The 19789-nt window shown below is 41.1% G+C and overlaps 2 protein-coding genes across 3 annotated transcripts; one reads left to right on the top strand and one right to left on the bottom strand.

Annotated features, from left to right (window-relative positions):
• Positions 1–70: 70 nt before the first annotated feature.
• Positions 71–5276, bottom strand: LOC139813598 (replication protein A 70 kDa DNA-binding subunit-like). The gene is made up of 13 exons (XM_071779176.1): positions 5141–5276; positions 5021–5068; positions 3375–3586; positions 3164–3300; positions 2965–3055; positions 2717–2879; positions 2423–2627; positions 1987–2099; positions 1749–1915; positions 1232–1466; positions 1041–1124; positions 755–949; positions 71–548 (listed from the first exon to the last, which is right to left on the bottom strand). The coding sequence occupies exons 1-13, from the start codon at positions 5168–5170 to the stop codon at positions 426–428; spliced, it is 1803 nt and encodes a 600-aa protein (XP_071635277.1). The 5' UTR covers positions 5171–5276; the 3' UTR covers positions 71–425.
• Positions 5277–5733: 457 nt separating this feature from the next.
• Bsg (immunoglobulin domain-containing protein Bsg) lies at positions 5734–19640 on the top strand. 2 transcript variants are annotated; one of them, XM_071779179.1, is made up of 5 exons: positions 5734–6876; positions 15503–15769; positions 17051–17296; positions 17493–17946; positions 18458–19640. In XM_071779179.1, exons 1-5 carry the CDS (start codon positions 6801–6803, stop codon positions 18501–18503), a joined length of 1089 nt encoding a protein of 362 aa, XP_071635280.1. In that variant the 5' UTR covers positions 5734–6800; the 3' UTR covers positions 18504–19640. The 2 variants fall into 2 exon arrangements, with proteins under 2 accessions (XP_071635280.1, XP_071635279.1); XM_071779178.1 differs by having other exon boundaries at positions 5735–6876; positions 15500–15769.
• The last annotated feature ends 149 nt before the right edge of the window (positions 19641–19789 follow it).

The raw sequence follows: 19789 nt of genomic DNA, 5'->3' as shown, positions 1-19789 counted from the left end.
TGTATGTATGTACCAGGGAGTTATTTTGCAATCATATTGGTTACTGGATCGATTAATAAAAACGCGAACATCAATGTGTAAATCAGAAATTTATTTTACCAAAATCGTGCAGCAGGCACAATAAATGTGATACTACTATATACTATTATATAGCAATAATACAAAAAAAATTATAAATATCTTTGTGGAAAGTAACGATCGATTAATGTGATCAATATAATTTTAATTTTATCTTACGTGCTGCATTCGGTTTTCTTCTTACATTGAAGAATACTTAATCGGATTTCATTCAATAATAGAAACGATCTAAATAAAAGACACTTGGAAAAAATACCGAAACGATCATAATACTTCAATGAAACGCAAAAACTTATTAAGCTTTAATCATCTTGAACTTCTTTTTAACAAAACGTATGAAATTTTATTTAGTTCGACTCCAATTTCTCGATGTGTACCAACTTGGAGACTTTGTCAATCAGATGTGCTAGGTAAGTCTTGTAATTTAGCGGCGCGACTGACTTACAGACGTGTTTTATTCTCATTTCATCCTGGAAAACGTAGAAATTGTTAGAAAATGTATTAATATATTATCTTCTAATATACATATGTGAAAAAAATATATAATACCACTGAATATAAGATTAACTTAGAATATGACTTATACAATGATAAAAATAGACTGTTATGAAAATTAGAAGAGAAAATTGTGCAAAAAAATTTATTAATATGATAAAATGTACGCTCTATCGATTACCTGAAAAAATTCTGATTTCGCCCTTAAACTGAATAAGAACCTCTTGAAATTCACTTCGTCAAATTTCTGCATATAAGCGTCGTTATCGTTCTCCTTTAATTCCCCCAACTCTTGCGCCGACATGCCCAATATTTTCTCAGCATCTTCGCTGAAGGCAGTTATCCAGCGACTGCCTGTTGCGTCTACTACACTCATCTGAAAATTGTTACAACAATAAACCGAACAGATATCAGAAGATACTTTCCAATATAAATAAATAAGAACGATGCGAAGACAATATACATACACTTGCCAGCAAGCGATACGTGAAATTTGGATAGTCCCTGTTACACTTCTCGCATCTAAATACTCCGGTAGATTGATCGATTAACTGAAATTAAATTCAAGTTTTACAGTAACTCGTATTTTGTTAAATAGCTTGAAAATATATCATGAATCTTCATTTTATAAATTCTATTCGTGTCGCGTACTATTCACCTTCTTCTTGCAACCATCTACGGGACACGCCTTGTAGATGGCATTTTCCACGCGAATCATGTTAACGATCGCCACCACTGTAAATGAATCTGGGAAATTCATTTTTTCCCCCAATCGAGCTTCGGTCGCCTCCTGGAAAGTGCACAACGGCGCGTTGAAGTCACCACTTCCACCTGCTCTAGACAATGATTTAGCGTTCTGCGAATGGCCGACTGAAGTGTACCATCCGCGCAATCTGAAATATGTATCATATAAACGTTATACTGTGTTTTTATGCAATTATATTGTATTTCCAAAATTATATATTCACAACAGCATATTTTCAAAGAAATTTAGAAACGCCAATCTAAATAACAATAAATTCTAATGAAAGACATAATTAAGAAATTAATTAACATTAAAAATTACATAAAGAGCAAACGTAAAATGAGGTTATTTCTCTCAATTACAAATAAATTTTAATTATAATTAATTACGAAGTTAGAATTGCCTTAATTCAGAATCAGCTTGTATATACCTGTGTGCTTCAGGAATATCAGGATCCTTTTCAAGTACGGAAGACATTATAAGGGATAAATGTTTTCCACTATTAAATTCGCTCACACGCGCTCCTTTAATGGCTAAGATCGGATTATTAGAACCATCAAAGTCCTCGGCTTGCTTTCCCCACAGTGTAACGCGCACCTAATAGACAATTTTTTTTTTATTCACCCGTAACAGCAAAATGTTAAAATCTATGTCAATAAACTGCTCACCATTGTGCCGCTGTCATCAACGATATCAACATCTCTCTTCATGAGCTCTCGGCCGGTATTTCGTTGTACAGTATGTTGTACATCGTTGACAGTTGTAACAACGCCCAAGACATCTATCACAAATGAATCATTATACCCATCATTTTCAAATTAATCCAATTATATATTTACCAAATCTTATTTTATATATTTCAAAATTTAAAAAATTGTTATTTATTATCATATACAGTAAAACTTTAATGCAGGGCGATTTGCAATTGATACTTATCTCATAACATTTAATTGATAGTTTTAGAGATAAGATTATAACAAGAAATAAATGTTGTGTCAATTAATATATTTAGATAAAATTATCAAGGATACACATTAACAATGAAAAAAATCATTTGATTAACGTAACCAATGTTTAAGATTTAATTAGCTTTTATTACTGTACCTATTAAGGCATCTTTTTCTTTGTTTTCTACTTGACTTATGGGACAGAAGTTAAACTGCAACGTCGGGATGTCATCACTGTTTTCGTGGCAAGGCACGATCTCTGTATCGCCGGTCACCGTCATCTCGTAATCGTTTTTCAAAATATTAAACTGTTTGTTCGCTGCCTTCAGCGTGCACCGCGAGATATAGTACACATTTCCAGGCTGTATAAATAAAAACATTCGACAACTTAATCCTTTATGGAGAAAAAGTTTCATATACCCATCGTTGATTTCAGTCATATGACGCGTACCTCTATCATTTCATAGAACTTGTCGCATTGATCTTTGAATGCGGTACATCGAATTTCGCCGCTTTCATCGATCAGATCCATGGAAAAAAGCTTGCCTTCTCCACGGGAGTTGCTCCACGTTCTGATTGGAGACTTATTAGTCACGCGAACTTTGATCACCCATCTAAATACAATTTTATCATTGTCCCTTCATCTTCAAAATGTTGTATATTTTTAAATATATTTTATACAGAATAAAATTCTCTTACCTGTTTTGGTCAGGACTTAATGCAGCGATTGGTGTTGTGGATATATCAGAAGAGGCATGATGATTTGAAGAATCCCTTTTGGCCGCACCATCTATTAGCAAAACAGATTTAAAAAAATCCATTCAAAAAAATATTGCAAACACAAGTTACGTGGTAATTTATTCTAGACACAATTGGCGCAAGCCAACGATATACTCACTAGTTGGAAAAGGAGATGTGGATGTAGATGTGACTTCAGCATCTGATTTAATGTCTATATTAGTTGGATTGCCTATCTTGTGCCCAACTTTACTGCCAGAAACCAACACCTCAATACCCAATATAACCATCACGGGTCTGATGGAAAAAAATATGCTCGACACTTGAATTATTTACTCATTTTAATGCAAAAAATAAGGTGTAAATAATACCTTTCTTTGCCACTGTTGTTCATTAAACTCAAGTGATAGTTTAATATTCTGCAGATTGCATTGTCGGTCAAAATTTCATCCGTGATAAGATGATTTAATTGAGTTGCCAACATGGTGAACGAGTTATACCTCTGTCCATCAGACACTAGCAATCTGTAGCGATCGGTAGTGACACCATCCTTATTAACGGTTCTCGGTAGTTTTTTGTAACCCTGTAAAATTATTACACGATTATTAGGATAGCAATCACTGAAAATTACAAAGTTAGAATCCTTGTCTTGCACATCCAAAGCATCAGTCCTGTGCAACATCATAATTTTTTATTACAATTAAAATAATGTTTGATTGACAATTGAAATATTTCTAATGTGATAGACATATATCATGAGTCATGACGCATAATATATCAAGATACAACAAACACTTAAAGTTATATAAAAATCTACATAAAAATGACAGAAGCAATTTTGTCCTGACTCTGCTGAGTATTATAGACCTTGCTCTGTAAAAAAAAAGTCACGCTTTCACGAGATAAATAATTTTGATGCGCCGACTAACGAGGACGCGACAGATCAGAGGTGGGATTTTGTAACTCCTTAAGGTATAACTCCCTTCAGTTTTTTTCTTAGCACTAATCTTTTAATTGGCTTTATAGAAACGCAAAATTCTTGTCTAGAATTAAAGTACGCATCAAAATCTAGGTCATGGTGGTCGACGTTTTATGTGGTGGTCACGTATAACAAAAAATATTAATTTTTTCTCGTTTTTAATATAAATTTGACCACCATGACCTAGATTTTGATGCGTACTTTAATTCTAAACAAGAATTTTGTATTTCTATAAAGCTAATTAAAAGATTAGTGCTAAGAAAAAAACCGGTTAGGATCACGGCTTTAGGGGGATGCTAAAGTGACTCAATTACCGACAATTACAGTCAATGGTCTAATTTTGAAACGACTTTATAGATCGCTAAATCCTTTTACAGGAGTAAAGTATAGGTACTAATGAAGGGTGGAAATGTAAAATAATTAGTAATAATTGAAAAAAATTAAAAACGCTGTTACCTCATTTTCTAATATAAACAGTTGTATAAGTAATATGTACGAAATGAAATGTTCCCACCCTTCAGAAGACGTGCACAAACAATAACGTACCTTTGAAATTGAGATTGAAAGCCTGGAATAAAAATGAGACGTTCGAAGAAATTATAACCTATAACCATGTCTATCCTTGTCTATCATTATTGTCTATACAAGGACAGATATAGAATTTGGTCGGTAATACGAACGGCTTTAGGATCCCCAAGGTGATCCTAAAGCCGTGATCCTAGCCGGTTTTTTTCAGTTTTTTTCTTAGTACTAATCTTTTAATTGGCTTTATAGAAATGCAAAATTCTTATCTAGAATTAAAGTACGCATAAAAATCTAGGTCATGGTGGTCGAATTTATATCGAAAACGAAAAAAAATAAATATTTTTTGTTATACGTGACGACCACCACATATAAATTCGACCACCATGACCTAGATTTTGATGCGTACTTTAATTCTAGACAAGAATTTTGCATTTCTATAAAGCCAATTAAAAGATTAGTGCTAAGAAAAAAACCTTCAAGTTACAAAATCCTGCTACTGAATTCCATACTCACCCATACTTGGAGCACCGGTTTCTCGACGTCCGTGCCCCGCATGATTCTCTGAAACAATGAAATGTCAATTGTCACACAATACAACGCTTAATAACAATATAATGCTTTCAACAGATTTACCTCCAACGCTCCTTCCGTTAAATTGTACATGACTGCGGTTTATTATCGCAGCGTGGTGAGAAAAGTCCTACCGATTGCTTATCCAACAAAAAAAGGCCGACGATATCGATAGTATCTAGTGCACTTTATGCACTAAGTGCACGTTAAACTGCACTTTATTCCGTATTTTATTTATTATAAATTTTTAAGAGTAAAAATGCAAAACCGGGCTCGGTAGCTGACTGCATTATTATATAAAGAGTATATAAAAAAAAATTCACGAATTTATGTAATTTATTTTATGAGAAATCTTGTTATTACGAATTACGGATTCGTAACAAACACGCAGTGACGCAGTTAGTAAAATGGGCTATACGTGCGCACGGAATGCGCAACTGAACCTTATTGACGCCGCACACGTGCGGCAGAGTGCGTTGACCAATCAGAAGACTGCCGCAAATCGCCTGCGATCGCGAATTCTGAAAGCCGTGTGAGGCGGACTTAAGGCGACGCCGGGTCGCCGCAGAGGGCGCGGACGCCGCTCGAAAAAAGGTGCCACGGGACTCGCGGGACTCGCGGGAGGGGGTTGAGACGCGTTCGGCGTGCGGCGTGTGACAGAACGAGACGAATGGCGGTGAAGGAGGAAGAGGTCCCCCGAGCAGAAGACACTGGCCCGTGGCCGCCATTTTTCTTCTGACGTTAGTGACGTTCAGTGACGTTGCTGTAACTGTAGCTGGCAGCTGGCAGCTGCTGCGGCTCGCGTTGTACATACTATTCGCCGCGGTGATCACTGTGATCAGTGTATCTCTGTATCTTTCTCTCTCCCCTTCTCTTTTTCGTCCGAGGGTGAACCGACGGCGACGGTAACGAGGAGAAGGAGAGGAAGAGGAAAAAGTAGAAGGAGGTGGAGGAGAGAGCGGCAACGACGACGGGGCGGCGACGACGGCGACGGCGACGGCGGCGACGGCATCCGGACGGTCTCCGTGTGTAGTGCGCATTAAGATAAGAGCCGAGTGCGGAGATAACGATAAGACGGACGATCGAACGTCAGTGATAGATCGTGACTGCTCTATCATCATCGGCAACGGCAACGGCAACGACAGCGGCGGCAACGTCAGCGGCCGAGGCAGAGGAGGAAGAGGAGGAGGAAGAAGAAGAAGAGGAAGAGGTGTGGAGGTGGAGCAACAGCAGCAGCAGCAGTAGCAGCAGCAGCAGCGGTGTGACGGATACTCTCGAGATCCGATCGGATCAGTCGCGCACGATTGGAGCGAAAGGGAAATTCGTCTCGCGGTTTGCGGTTAACGGACCGTCCGAGGATATCGACGAGGTGACGACCGCGGCGGGGAATCGCAGCGGCAACGACGACGACGACGACGACGACCACGGGGAGGAGGAGGAGGAGGAGGACAAGGACGACGGGGACGACGGAACGTTATACCCGTGTACGACGGCCCATCGGCGCGACGGGCATCAGCGAACTCGGAGCAGTCGGAGCGCACCGTGAGAGCGCGTCGCCAGGCATCACTCGTCCAGGTGCCGCGTAGGTCCCTCTCTCGCCTCGCACGACGACGACGAAAAGGAGGAGGAGGCGGGGCATCGTGCTCGTCGCTGGTAATCGTATTGTCGTGCACGGTGCACACGGTCACGCGCCACCGCGTACGTCGGCAGCAGCGCCACCAGGATGGAGAGGCGAGCCGCTTTTGTGCTGCTGGGGATGCTATATTTAGCGGTGGGCACCCTCGTCACGGTCCAGGCAGGTGAGTACCTCTCTCTCTCTCTCTCTCTCCTCCCCTTCTCTCCTCGACAGGCACACACCGGCCTCCTCTCTCTCTCTCCCTCCCTCTCTCTCTCTTTCTCTTTTTCTCTCTTTGGAGCGCGCACGCCTTTCGACGCCTCTCGCGATCGGCGACCGCGCACGCGACGCGCTCGTTCCTTCCCCTTCGACTCCTGGGGTGTCACCGTCACCGACAAGGCGCCCCGACGGAGTTCCATCGTCGTCCGAGGACGACGAGGAAAACTATCTTCTCGGAGTGCAGGTTCCGCCGCGGTCGATAACGGACGGCTCACGCGACACCGCGATTCACGTATACAGTTGACGCTAATTGACGTTCACGATGATTGACAGACGTAAACTCCGGGATAGAAGTAGGCGACGATGCGGCCCCGGGCCCCGGCTGCGCGAGAGACTTGCTCCGATCGCGAAAACTTGGCCAGTGTCACCTTTCTGGCCACCCTTTACTCGATACATCTTTGGTCTCGCACCACAATTTTACGTTCTCGATGTTTTATCAATAGGCTGCGAATCGAGAACCCCCGTCTGTCAATGAGAGGGAATTTCATCGCGTGGGGTGATGCGAAACTTGGAGTAACGTTCAACCGGCGCGGCGCGGCGGCGTCGCCTGCTTTTTGATCGCGCGGCCGTCCCTCATCGATTGGACAGCTATATACGTCGACCACTTTTCGTGGCACGGCCGACGGTAAACCTGAAAATTTTCCCTAAACCTAAAGAGGACGGCGTGTTCTCCGATTGACTCGGCAACGGCGCTCTCGTTTAAGACCCAAGCGTGGCTTGTCCGCCGCCGACTTGCGTGACAGACGGGTTTTAATTAAATCCGAGTCGACGATTCGCCGCTGCCTCTCGGCTCGCGGTCGTAATACGAGCAAAGGTAATACGTTATTAATCGTGCCAAGGTGATGAGCGAGGCGTTAAAGGTCAGAGGTGCTTAAACGCACCTCTTCGGAACTTGAAAATCGAAGAAGCACGAATGCTACATCCGCGCCGACGAAAGATCGTCCTTAATTCCGTTGTTCGATCCCTACAATCTAGCTTTCTCAAACAAAACTGTCCTTCGGTTCGATCGACGATTTTATACGCGACTAATTTCGGATGCTTCTTATCGAGAAATTAAATTGAATTGAATCGTCGAAGGAGGACGAAGCTTTCATTCGGGATTAAACCGGGGCCGGCTGTCATCGATCGTTATTGTTCTCCCCTATTTCATATCCGAACTTCACGACGCGATAGGCGAAATGGGGAAGGAACAGACGCGTCTGAATGTGCGACGCGAGAGCACCGGGCCTACGGTTCTAGATACGAAAATGGAACATCTCGGACCGCGTTTCTGTCGAGCGCGACGTGGGATTATATAGCTCCTGTTTAATTTCAAGACCGACGGACGTGTTACGTGGAACGATTGCAGAGAGAAATCGCAATCGTTGCTATCTCGAGTAAATTTCGTCACAGCCGTATCTGTCATGTGGATTTTGCCCGTAGATTAGATTGCTCGTTCGACGGTACTTAATAACCGTATGATTCCTGTAGTTTGTCCGGCGGTAGATTCGATACGGTATTGTTTGGAGTTGAATTCTTGCAAGTTTCGCGAAGATTTTAATGCAACTTTAGCATCGCGATTCGCGACGTTCTTGTGATGAGAGCGCAAACTCAAAATGACCGTAAAATGAGCGAGTAAAATCAGATTTAATATCTCTTGCACAGAAAAAAAGAGATGTCAAATCAAAACTTATATACTCGTATAGGGTATGTTATATGTATATGCAACAATCTACAATCTATAATCTTCTTATAAGAATGTCAACTTTTCATTTAATTGTATAAGCTTTTATTTCTTGGTTGAACTATAATGACTTCATTCAAGCAAGCAATGCATTATTAATCTCATTTCAAGATTATAGATTATTGCATATATATGTATATGAGTATTAGATATTATAAGTCTTGATTTGACACTTCTCTCTCTCTGTTTTTTTTTTCGGTGTGGGTTTTGCTGTTAAATAATATTCTCGTTTATTATTCTATTAAATAATGCACCCTGCAAATTTCACAAGTGTAAAGAAAATTTAGCATATGCGCATAGTTTTATATGCAGTTATTCGTTGAGATTACAATTTTATTAATTTAGCAATCGGAGTAACTTTTTTACTTCTAGTTTCCTATCTGCGACAATCTGCAACCTGAATTCTTCGTTATCGCGTTAATCAAAGCTTAGAGAAAGTCAAACAACGCGAGACGGACGAAAATGCAGATATAAATCAATAACTGTCTTACTCGCGATGGATATGCTTTTTTTTATTTATTTATAGGGAGATAACGTTCGCGGTTTTATCGCGTAAGGTCGGTTAAGCCGATATACGCGTCGAGTATTTACTTTTCCTGCGGGCCGCGTTGAAAACCTCTCGCCGCGGGGTCGTGCTTACGGATACGCGTAAACAGCGGATTTCGTTTTTCCCGGTACGATCTTTCTTCGCGGATCACTAATATTTACGACGCTACCATGACGCTATCATGACCGATACCACCCACGTTCGGCGGGGCGCCTTGAAGAAACTTCCCGCGGCGGTGAAACCGAAAGTTTGATTCCCGCGTAATAAACACGTGTTGATCGCGTACAAAAATATAACACGCGAAGATAAATTAGATCTTATACTTTTTCCCCTCGTATACGTTCCGTTCGAGGAAACTTTAAGTATCGCGGATCACTCAAGAAAGGAGGAAAATGAAAGAAATGGAGTTTTATCTTTATTACGGAATTTTATCTTTGAGATGCAAAGACACGTGACGATCTTTAAATATATCAGCAGATTCGAGTGATGTCACGACACAGACGCGTTCGAAATTTTAACAATGAGACTCGGCAGCGGGCGAATGGAAAGTTTCCAAGCGGAGGCGTTTCAGTGGCGGGGCGTTTATTAACGTAATTTGCGGTTTGTTGAATATCTCGCGCGGCAAGGCGTCGCGTCGCTTTCTAGGTCGCTTTAATGAGAGTTATCGACACCGACGGAGACGCGTTCTAAAAAAGTTTAGTCGATAATGCTGCAACACTGTGCATCCTCGCGAGTCACGGTATGCACGCTCTGCGAGTCCATCGCGCACACGCTCCCTCGGCCGTCGTAATCAATCTTTGTTTCGCGGAGCCCTTGGTGATTTGAGTCCCGTAATTTTATTATTTCAATATTTCATTATTCTCTCGTAATTTCACATTATTTGTAATAATATAGAATTATGTAATAATTGAGTGGTGTAACACAGCAACAATATAGATACTAGAACAATGTAATAACGGATATTCCGCGGTGCATAATATAAGTGTGAAATAATTTGGCCGACGTGTCTGGTATCGATTCCCGCGACGCTTCAGTTTACGGTCATTAACACTCTGCATCAATCTTCCGAGTATTAACATTTCAGATCGTTAGTTATACACGCATCGAGATTGCCTCTAGCTATCGGCGTTCAGAATTTGGAGCTGCAATAACATTTAAAGTTTTCTCAAATATTTGAAAGTTTTGTTAAAACACTTGAGAATTTTCACAGCTCGAGCTGTATATTTATCTTCAGCAGCGTGAAAGAGCATTTGTCATCGAACACGTGATATCCTTGACGCGAAAGGCATATGTTAGCTGTTAAATATTTTCATCAAATATTTATTGAGAAAATGTAAAAGTGACGCGAGAGAAAAAGAATAAAAGAATCTCTTATCGAGTCTTTCTTGATCCTATTACCCGTGAGATTATCTTGTTGGATCTTTTTCGAACCTCCATCAGGCAAAGAAGGTTTTTCTTTCCTTTTTTCTATCGGCGATGATAATCGGTGCGGCAATAACTGGGCACGTCATCGCGCGAATGTTACTTTCACGACGTATAGGAGAAGGACTCGCGTGGTGCTGTTGCCAAGGTTCGAGTATCTCTGTCGCGCAGCTCGGTATATCCGATTCCGCGTGCATATATAGACTATCGCGATTCGTTTCGCAACGAACGATCGCCGAGGATCGTGTCTTGAAATCGCGACGCGAAAGCGAGAGACAGCAGCGCGTGCCACGTCGGGCATCGCCGATCGCGACCGGGTCGAGGTAGAGGACGACGGCGACGGTGAACTTATTCGCGCGCCGCGGCAACAAAAGTTGCGCAACGATCGACCCTGTTTTCCGTTCACCCAGAAAACCCGACTCGTTTTCCCGCGAATGGTAATCCATATCTGGGTATCCGTTCGCCGAGGGGGATCGTTATAGACATCAGCCCCCCGATATACGTGACGCAGGAGATCCGAGAGAGACCAACGTCGGTGGGAGAGACGGAGAGAGATAGAGAAAGAGAGCGACGAACGTCGTCGCCTTTGCATGGCCTGCCGGCCTGCGTTTGAGAGCCAGAGAACGCTAAAAACTTAACTCCGAATAGCTTGCGCGGCCCGCCTATTTTTACATGTATAAATCGCGAGACACTACGTATCATAACGTCCCGAATCGACTCGGCGTCGTCCCGTCGAAAAACGCAAACTGTCTTCCCCCCCTAGGCGCTCTCACATCATTTGATTATCAAGGTCAAGCTGCAGACCCTAAGCAATTCACGGACATCTGCGCGAGATCGTAATGCGCTTCGCACGTGTGGACGATGGTATTAGAAATTAGGGGATAAAAAAAGGAAATTGGCCCGTAAGAATTTTCGAATTTTAAGTATTGAGGAGAATTAACAAATTTTTTTTGCATTTTTTTGAGAATAGATTACAAATTTTATTCAGGAGGGAGTATTCTTGCACTGAGAAAAATAATATTTTAATCAAAATAAATAAATAAATAAAACGAAAATGAATTATTACATGTACACACACTGAGAAAAAAAATATTTTAATAAAAAAAAATATTTATTAGGAGGCTCCTAATAGCATATTTACTTACCTCTTACACATATTTATTTAGAATTATATATTTTTATTTAATTGAAATAAAAATATATAATTCTAAATAAATATGTGTAAGAGGTAAGTAAATATGCTATTAGGAACCTAATAAATATTTTTTTTTTATTAAAATATTTTTTTCTCAGTGTGTGTACATGTAATAATTTGTTTTCGTAATAACTCTTCTGACCAGCCTGCAGAGATATCTAGCCACCGCGTCTGGGTGGTCAAGAAACGTGTCTCTATTCTTGAACGCCAGATGAGAAAACGCTTACGTCTCATCCTGCAAGGATGCATCTATTTTTACGGTTCTCCAACGTAACGCCGTATGGTTCCATAGTCTTCGCGACACGTTAGAAACACAGAGGAAACCACGTTCAAGATTACGTCTCTTCGAAACGAGAAAGCGAGTCTAGGAATATATTCCCGAAAGTGTGTCACATCTTGCCTTGATTACCGCAACTCAAAAATGCCTCGCTGTGCGACGTGAAGTTTCAATGGGCCAACAACAAACTGCGCACGTCGGTGCATCGCAAGTTAGGAAAGAAACACCGACACGTGTTTTCGTTTCGAGAGTCTCCGTCGTTCGTGCATGGCTAACGATAAGCGTGTGATGAAACGAAGCGAGATGAATAGCGCGAACATCTCTGATTGGAATTACAGAAATTACAGCGATTGCTATCGCGGTCTTTTTCCTCCCGCGAGAATTCTTCGCGTGCGCGAGCTGCGCCCGATGATGGTCACGCGTTGGGACGTTGGGAATGCGTGACTACCGTTCCGAAGGATACGTCCTTCGACCGTGGAACTCGACTCGCCAGTCGCCACAAATGTCATTCACCTAAAATGTAATCGCTTGTTCCAGAATCGCGTCACGCACGATTCTTTCTCGAAGTCTCTCCTATTCGATCTAAGCGACGAGCTACGCCTCATCGATAATTCTTTCGCGCGAGGGGAGAAGGAGGAGCAAACTAAAAAGTGATCGGGGGTCCGCCGTGCGTCGTGTCGATTGAGAGACACATTCTGGCTCACGAACTTCGTGTGCGGATTTTCAGCTGCGTGGTGCCGTCGTTGAAAGCGGGCTTAAAATAACATTCGTAGTTTATTGATTTTCCTTGAGTTACCATGCCCCGCCGATTCGCATTTGAACGCCGCCGCGCCGTGTCAGTTCCGCCGGACAATTCCCCTCCTGTTGCCGGATTCGACCGGGCCTCGCCTTTGAAGAGGGACGAAGAGAAAAAAGATCAGAATACCGACGAAATTATTCCACCGCGATCACGCGATGTTGTCGAGCATCGCTCGGCGTAATTTAATAACCGGAATCAACGTTAGCTCGGTTAGCAAAACATTTATTACAGTTTGGTTGCCCGCACTTACGATCCGCGTCTACGATGGACTATATTCGCCATGAAGACGTGACGCTGGCCATTAAACTCCGGTTGATTATCGTCCGAGAGAATTCGCGTCGGGTATAAAGCAAGAGAAGATTTATACGAACACGAGGAATTGATTTACGGCGAAATCAAACGATATATGCACGAATATCGACTTAGAGCTACTATCGGCTTCGATAGTAGCTCCACGGTCTTCGTATAACTTTTTGATGAACGAATGTACTGAAATATATGTATGCTAAATTTAAACAATGTAATTAAAGTATGAACGGTAAATTATACGACAAAATAAATACGTCCGAATTAAAAGAAAAAATTATTAACGATTTACACGAACGTATTTTATAAGAATCTAATTTTTCGAAACATTTGATTGTATTTTTACCGTGATAAGTAAATTAAAAAAAAAACTGATGAAAATATTGTTTGCGTTAAACCGTACTGTGTAAGAATTGAAATGGACATTGAACGCGGTCAGAATAATTCTCCGCGGTGAAAATAATTGAACAATGCAATACGTCAAACGATTTGTTCTCGGAATTTTTCCTTGTTCATTAGATAGCTCTTTGAGCGACGTTTACATGCCGGTTATCAGCGTGTTGCAATCTGGCAATCAAGATGAGTTTCGCCTCGACTTATTCGGTTGACGTTAATGACGCGATCAACATTTATTTTGACCACCGAGCTATCGCGCCGCGACTCGAAAATAACGATCCGCGCGCCTGATTCATATATTCTCACTGGCCACGCCAGACCGTGCTTTGTCACTATTTATCACTGCGAACCTACTATGACGCATATAACTTCGCGCACACAAGCACGTGTACGTCATCACGCTGGTGGTATAATTCCGCTGATTCGTCATCAACGCGCGTGGCACCTCTGCTGCCGAACATTTTATTCGAGCCGTCCGCGTCCAAAGGTCCCGAATATTGTATAAATATTATTTTACGTATTATATAATTTGATAATAAAATGAATCCCGTTCAAAGGATTTATTCCAACCGTGAGAAAATAAATTAGCAAAGAACCGCTAAATTAATTTCTCACAAGAGACTGATAGAATCGGAAATTATTCTTTCTTGCGAATATAATGATACCACTCCAGTGTTTATAGAAACTGAATTCGAAGTGGTTTATTATTAGATATTAAAATACACAAACGCTTTCATAAGAATGATGAGATATAATTCGAATATCAAACACTATATTAAAGTAAAATTTAACAAGAGGATCTAAGAATTAATTTCTTTATGTGTTCGTCCGAGGGATAATTTGTGCGAAACTCGCGAGCGACAGCTGTTCACGAATATTACTGATTGTTATAGAGCAATCAGCTAGATTGCTACTAATTGTCCTTTCCGCGAAAGAATTCCGGTTTACATTGCTCCGCGGTATGTACTCGCTAAGATAATTATAACTGATTATACACGTGTGCGATCGATAGTTGGTGTGGTCACCTCCTCGCACCGACTGCTAGGAACCAACAACCGGGAGGAGCGTTCTCGCGCCGAGCAGGCTAAAACGTAAACGTGCGTAAACACGCGTTCCCCGAGTGCGGGCGATCAATATTCAGATTATTCTTTCTCGCATTCGAGATAAGTAGAAATATATTTCCGCCACGCCTGTTTTCTACAAGGCAAGTCTATCACGTAAGTTTTCCGGAGTTCAATATCGATCGCGACCCGCGCTGCAAGTATAATACGATGCCGCGAGTCTCAAGATTTTCAATTTAATTTAGAGACGGAAATAAAACTAGCTGACTCGACTTACAAATCGGAATATTTAATATTGACGGATTTACTTAAAACACACAGAATTTCTCAACTGTTACTCGATCAATATTACCTTGAACTCAGGGCCGCGGAATTGCAATGTAATTTCCGCGGTTGCTAAAGTAATGGTGTGTTTATCCGTTAGGACTCTCTTCGGCGTTTTATCTTACCTTTTACCCACGTGACTTAAATGCTTTCCGAAGATTGTCGTGTCCAAGGTTAGACGTTTATGCAAATTTCCGCTTACTCTACGTATAACTTCCTTATAGTGATACATTTTCTTTGAAACAGCGAGCCTGGTATTCTCTGCTATATAAACAGCGAGAGACGTGTGTTAATTGCTGAAAACTAATTACAAACTTTGTAATATTTTGATTTCTAAATTTTTTGCGATTTATAAAAGGAACTTGCAAACTGATTTGACTAATATAAATCGATTTAAATATTAAAGATAAAATTAACATAGTTTCATCATAGTTCTTTCTGACTTGTACACGAACTTAAATGTTTTCCTTTTCAATAGCAGTGACGTACACGGGACCGACGATCGCCCCGCGCGAGGGACAACCTTGGGACATCGTGTGCAACGATTTGAAGGATGATGATCTCATTAGGTGGACCAGAGATGGCAATACGCTGGAACCTGAGTTGTCCAGCGGTCAGCTGGTCGTCTACTCAAAGCAGGGTACCGGCAGCAGCAAGCTCTCGGCGGCCCAAGCGACCGAGAACCACGAGGGAGTGTACAGATGCACCCCCGACAGTCCGAACGCTTATCACCTCTCGTTATACTTCGGTTCGTAGTGTTAGTTTATGTGTGTTATTATCGATAGTTTGATAAATTGCATCCTATCAATCGCATAAAGAATCTGTCGGTAGAAGAATTACAAAATTTTCTTGCGACACCTCGTACATTTATGTTAGTATTTTTTTTCTACGCGCGTTTATCACCGTTTCCATGAAGAAAACTAGTGCATTTCCAACTACCATTATACCTACCTGAATTTAACACTTTATTGTTACGTTTATTACACACGTGTTTGCTGCAGACCCTTCAAGTCTAACAAACACGGCTAAATATTGAGTTTGACAAACAGCTAAATATCGATTATCGATATAAAGTTAATAAGTCAAGTATTTACACCTCTACGAAGATACGTGGCCTATATCTGAAATCTTTTCTCGACATGTGATAATATTTGATAAGTGATATTTTCCGCCTCGAACATTGAACAAACTCTCAGTTATTGCTTTATTGCATGTGCAAGAGTATTTTATTCACCTTCCATCTCGATTCTCGACACGACATTTATTAATATTTATTACACTATTTATCGACAGACTATAATAGTAGTAACATTAACTATATCATGCACATGCAAGAGCTAAGAATATAAGAGCTTATGTTATTTATCTAATAATAATATATCTCATTAATATAACATTCAAATGCTGATATTTATGAATAATTAATCCGTTTTATCGATATACCACTCAACAGTATACACATCAAAATCTTACGAAAGATTCATTATCATTATATTAATCACATGTCTCTAATCGTATAAGATAATTGATATATCTTACGTCATACTTTATTATAGATAACAGAAATTTCAATTCTGATAACTGAAATATGCGATGGATATTTTATGCTCGAAAATCAGAGAAGTTAATGAGAACAGAATAACATTTGGACGATTCACGTAAAAGTGAATGAACTTATTCTACAAAAGCGGAATGTACGAATTGTTCGCATCTCTTCGGTTGCCATGTTTCTCGGCTATTATTATATAGAATATTTAGGACGACGTTCTAAGAATATAACTGCAGTGGTAGTTGTCGCCGTCACTCGTGCATTATAATACCTGAGTAATTTATGGAAAAGTTATAAATTGATTTTTTTATGACTATTTAAAAAAAAATAGAGTTTTTTATCATCATCTTTGAGGTCTTTGCGATAATACGCGCGCACGTTATTTTTCCCCGATGACTCGTTTGACGTCGCAATTTGCACGGTTATATTTAAACGTACATCGAAAAACAACGTTTTAACGCATCTTCTTGTTTGACGCAGATATTAAGATTAGAGTTATTACGGCCAAAGATGTACCTCTGGTGCTCGAATGCGCAAACAGAAGCACTGGCGATAAAGTGCAGTGGCTGAAGGAGAAGATACCGTTGAGCACAGCGTTGGCTGGCGAAGATATCACCAAGATTGATAACGAGACTGGCAGCCTGCAGATTTTACAGGATAAAGAAGTAGTTTATGGAAATTACACTTGTAAAGCAGCTAACGCCACGATCGAGTACAGAGTCGTACGTGAGTACTCCAGCACAACATTTCTAGTATTTATAGAATAAGTTATCAGAAATAAGCGACTTAAGCGGAAAATATTGTATGAATTTAGTCACCGCTATTAAGTTACTTATTTTAAGAAAAGAGAACATAATTTTTTTTGCAAAAATGTTATGCCAAAAGAAGTTTACATCTCACATTCGATGTTCTAAAATTTCAGCGAGGCCAACGGCGCATCTGGCTGAATCTACCAGCGTGGTGGAGGGCGAGAAGCTGCACTTAGTGTGTGGCGGTAAACTGAGCGTTCTTAGTCCTGGCGTAAAAATAAGTTGGACTTTCGGGAATCAGAATTATACGAGCAGCAAGGGTCGCGTGAAGATCACCAAGGATATGGAGAAGGGTATCCACGGCGCCGTCCTGGTTGTCGAAAACATCGAGATGGACGATCGCGGTGACGTTATCTGCAGGATGTCGTACAACTGGTCCGATAGCGTACCAGAACACTCATCGGAGGCCAAGACATTCCTCAGGGTGAAGGATAAGCTCGCCGCACTCTGGCCCTTCCTAGGCATTTGCGCGGAGGTTGTTGTTCTATGCGCCATCATTCTAGTTTATGAGAAGAAGCGGAACAAAGCTGAACTTGAGGAGTCCGATACCGATCAAAGCCCTGATACGTAAGTGTGTTTTGGTATGATTATGTTTCTCTTGTGGAATTCTATTTTACGAAATGTACGATAGAATTACGATCTTGTATTTCTGCTCGACGCAGTTTTATCTTGGAACCTAATCCTGCCGAGGAACCCCCTGAATGGCATGTTCCGCTGCATGGACCTCTCCCACCCGATATACCTCCCATACCACAGATCCGATTCATCAAGAGTGTTCGCTTCGAGCCCACCTCGGATAAGTTTCGGAAACACCGTACTCTAAATTCGGCTCCAGTTTGGCTAAATTATTTATCTCGATTGTTTACGAAAAGAAAAACGCAGATGAGGATTATTTTGCCTACTCCATTCCAATCCTATTTCACACTCCTTTATAATAATAAACTTATAGTATTTGCTCGTAATGTTTGTAGTTTTATAAAATAGACTTATAAAACATATTATATGTTAGTGGAGACGCTTTATAGCTTCTCGTACGTAACTACTTCACCTGATATTCTGTTTTTATTTAAATTTATAGTAAACCGACACCCAACAAGGAATCCGACGTCAGGCAGAGGAAGTGAAACAACAAGTAAATGAATTAGAGCGATGCGATAGAAGCGGGAGAACGGGTCGTCAGTATAGTGCTGTAATGGAAACATGTAAAGACAACGGAACAACGGCTTTTGAATGAAAGAGATGTGTCGTCACAAACGTGGAATAAACACTGCAAAATGGACAGCAGCGGGCTTGAGTGGGCCATTCATAGTGCGCTCCTGTGTGAAAACAGGCTTGTGCAGCAGACGCGTACAGAGCAGGATCATACAAGTTACTAACAAATTAAATTAAGCCTTATTACGGTGTTCACTCCGTTTATCAGATGTTTGCCTGTTCGTATTCTTTAACTACACCGCTTTGACCGATGAAGAGAGAGATGTGTTGAATTATGTACAAGTGCCGATGATGACACGAATGCATGCCAGGGAATAAAAGGTGTGTGTGTATGTGTGCATGTATGTCAGTGTGAGAAAGAAAGAAAGAGAGAGAGAGAGGGGGGGGGTAAGAGAAAGAAAAATAATGCATGTATGAGTGACAAGCTAACAAGTAAACAGACCGATAGAAAAAAAGCAGAGATAAAATGGCATTCCCGCCGAGCGCGAGTACGCGCGCGATTACGTATAATTTCTTACAAAACGCTTCGTGATGCGTTCTGACAAGCACCGTAGTTTAATCGCGCGTTTACTCGTCACACACATCGTCGTATTGTCCTGCGCGGCATTTGCATTCGCGTTCGTTGGGCATGCCATATATTAGATTCGCGTAGAATTCGTTTCTCAAACTTCGCCGGCACGTGTGACCGAAGAAACAAAAAACAACTTTATGGTAGAGCCGAACATATGTGCTCGATGCTAGTTATGTAATAATAGGAACGCGGGCAGTGCGTGCCACAATTGACTTCCGGATATATGCTCGCGTACTTTTAGAGATCGCAAGAGAGATTGAGAGAAAGAAAGAAAGAGAGTGAGAGAGGGAGAGAGAGCTTGTCTTTGGCGTCGCCTTATATTCCATCGCTCGTGAAGATATCCCGGAAGTCTGGCTGCACGCGACGCCGTTGTTAATGACATTAATGTAATTAATACTGTAATATTATTGCCATCGTTACTACTGCTGCTACATCTATCGTTATTATGATTATTACAAGTATTATATCGTTAATTTTATCACTCTATTGTAATAATTTATAATCCGTACCAACACGATTCTCTATATCGACAGTGTCGTCATTGTCACAGACGTTACAATTTTTATCCATAACGACTATTAGCAATCGCTTCATAAATATTTTGCTCGTTTATTCCTACCGTTATGA

This window comes from Temnothorax longispinosus, chromosome 5 (genome assembly GCF_030848805.1).
Source record: "Temnothorax longispinosus isolate EJ_2023e chromosome 5, Tlon_JGU_v1, whole genome shotgun sequence".
Lineage (NCBI taxonomy): Eukaryota > Metazoa > Arthropoda > Insecta > Hymenoptera > Formicidae > Temnothorax > Temnothorax longispinosus.
This window is presented reverse-complemented; position numbering and strand designations above follow the sequence as displayed.

Excerpts from the sequence above, each read along its gene's own strand:
- Bsg (XM_071779178.1), top strand. The coding sequence starts at position 6,801 with ATGGAGAGGCGAGCCGCTTTTGTGCTGCTGGGGATGCTATATTTAGCG. Across the intron at positions 6,877-15,499 it reads CCTCGTCACGGTCCAGGCAG|CAGTGACGTACACGGGACCG; the intron begins GTGAGTACCTCT and ends CCTTTTCAATAG. Across the intron at positions 17,947-18,457 it reads ACCGATCAAAGCCCTGATAC|TAAACCGACACCCAACAAGG; the intron begins GTAAGTGTGTTT and ends TTAAATTTATAG.
- LOC139813598 (XM_071779176.1), bottom strand. The coding sequence starts at position 5,170 with ATGTACAATTTAACGGAAGGAGCGTTGGAG. Across the intron at positions 3,301-3,374 it reads AACAACAGTGGCAAAGAAAG|ACCCGTGATGGTTATATTGG; the intron begins GTATTATTTACA and ends TTTTTCCATCAG. Across the intron at positions 2,100-2,422 it reads AGAAAAAGATGCCTTAATAG|ATGTCTTGGGCGTTGTTACA; the intron begins GTACAGTAATAA and ends CATTTGTGATAG.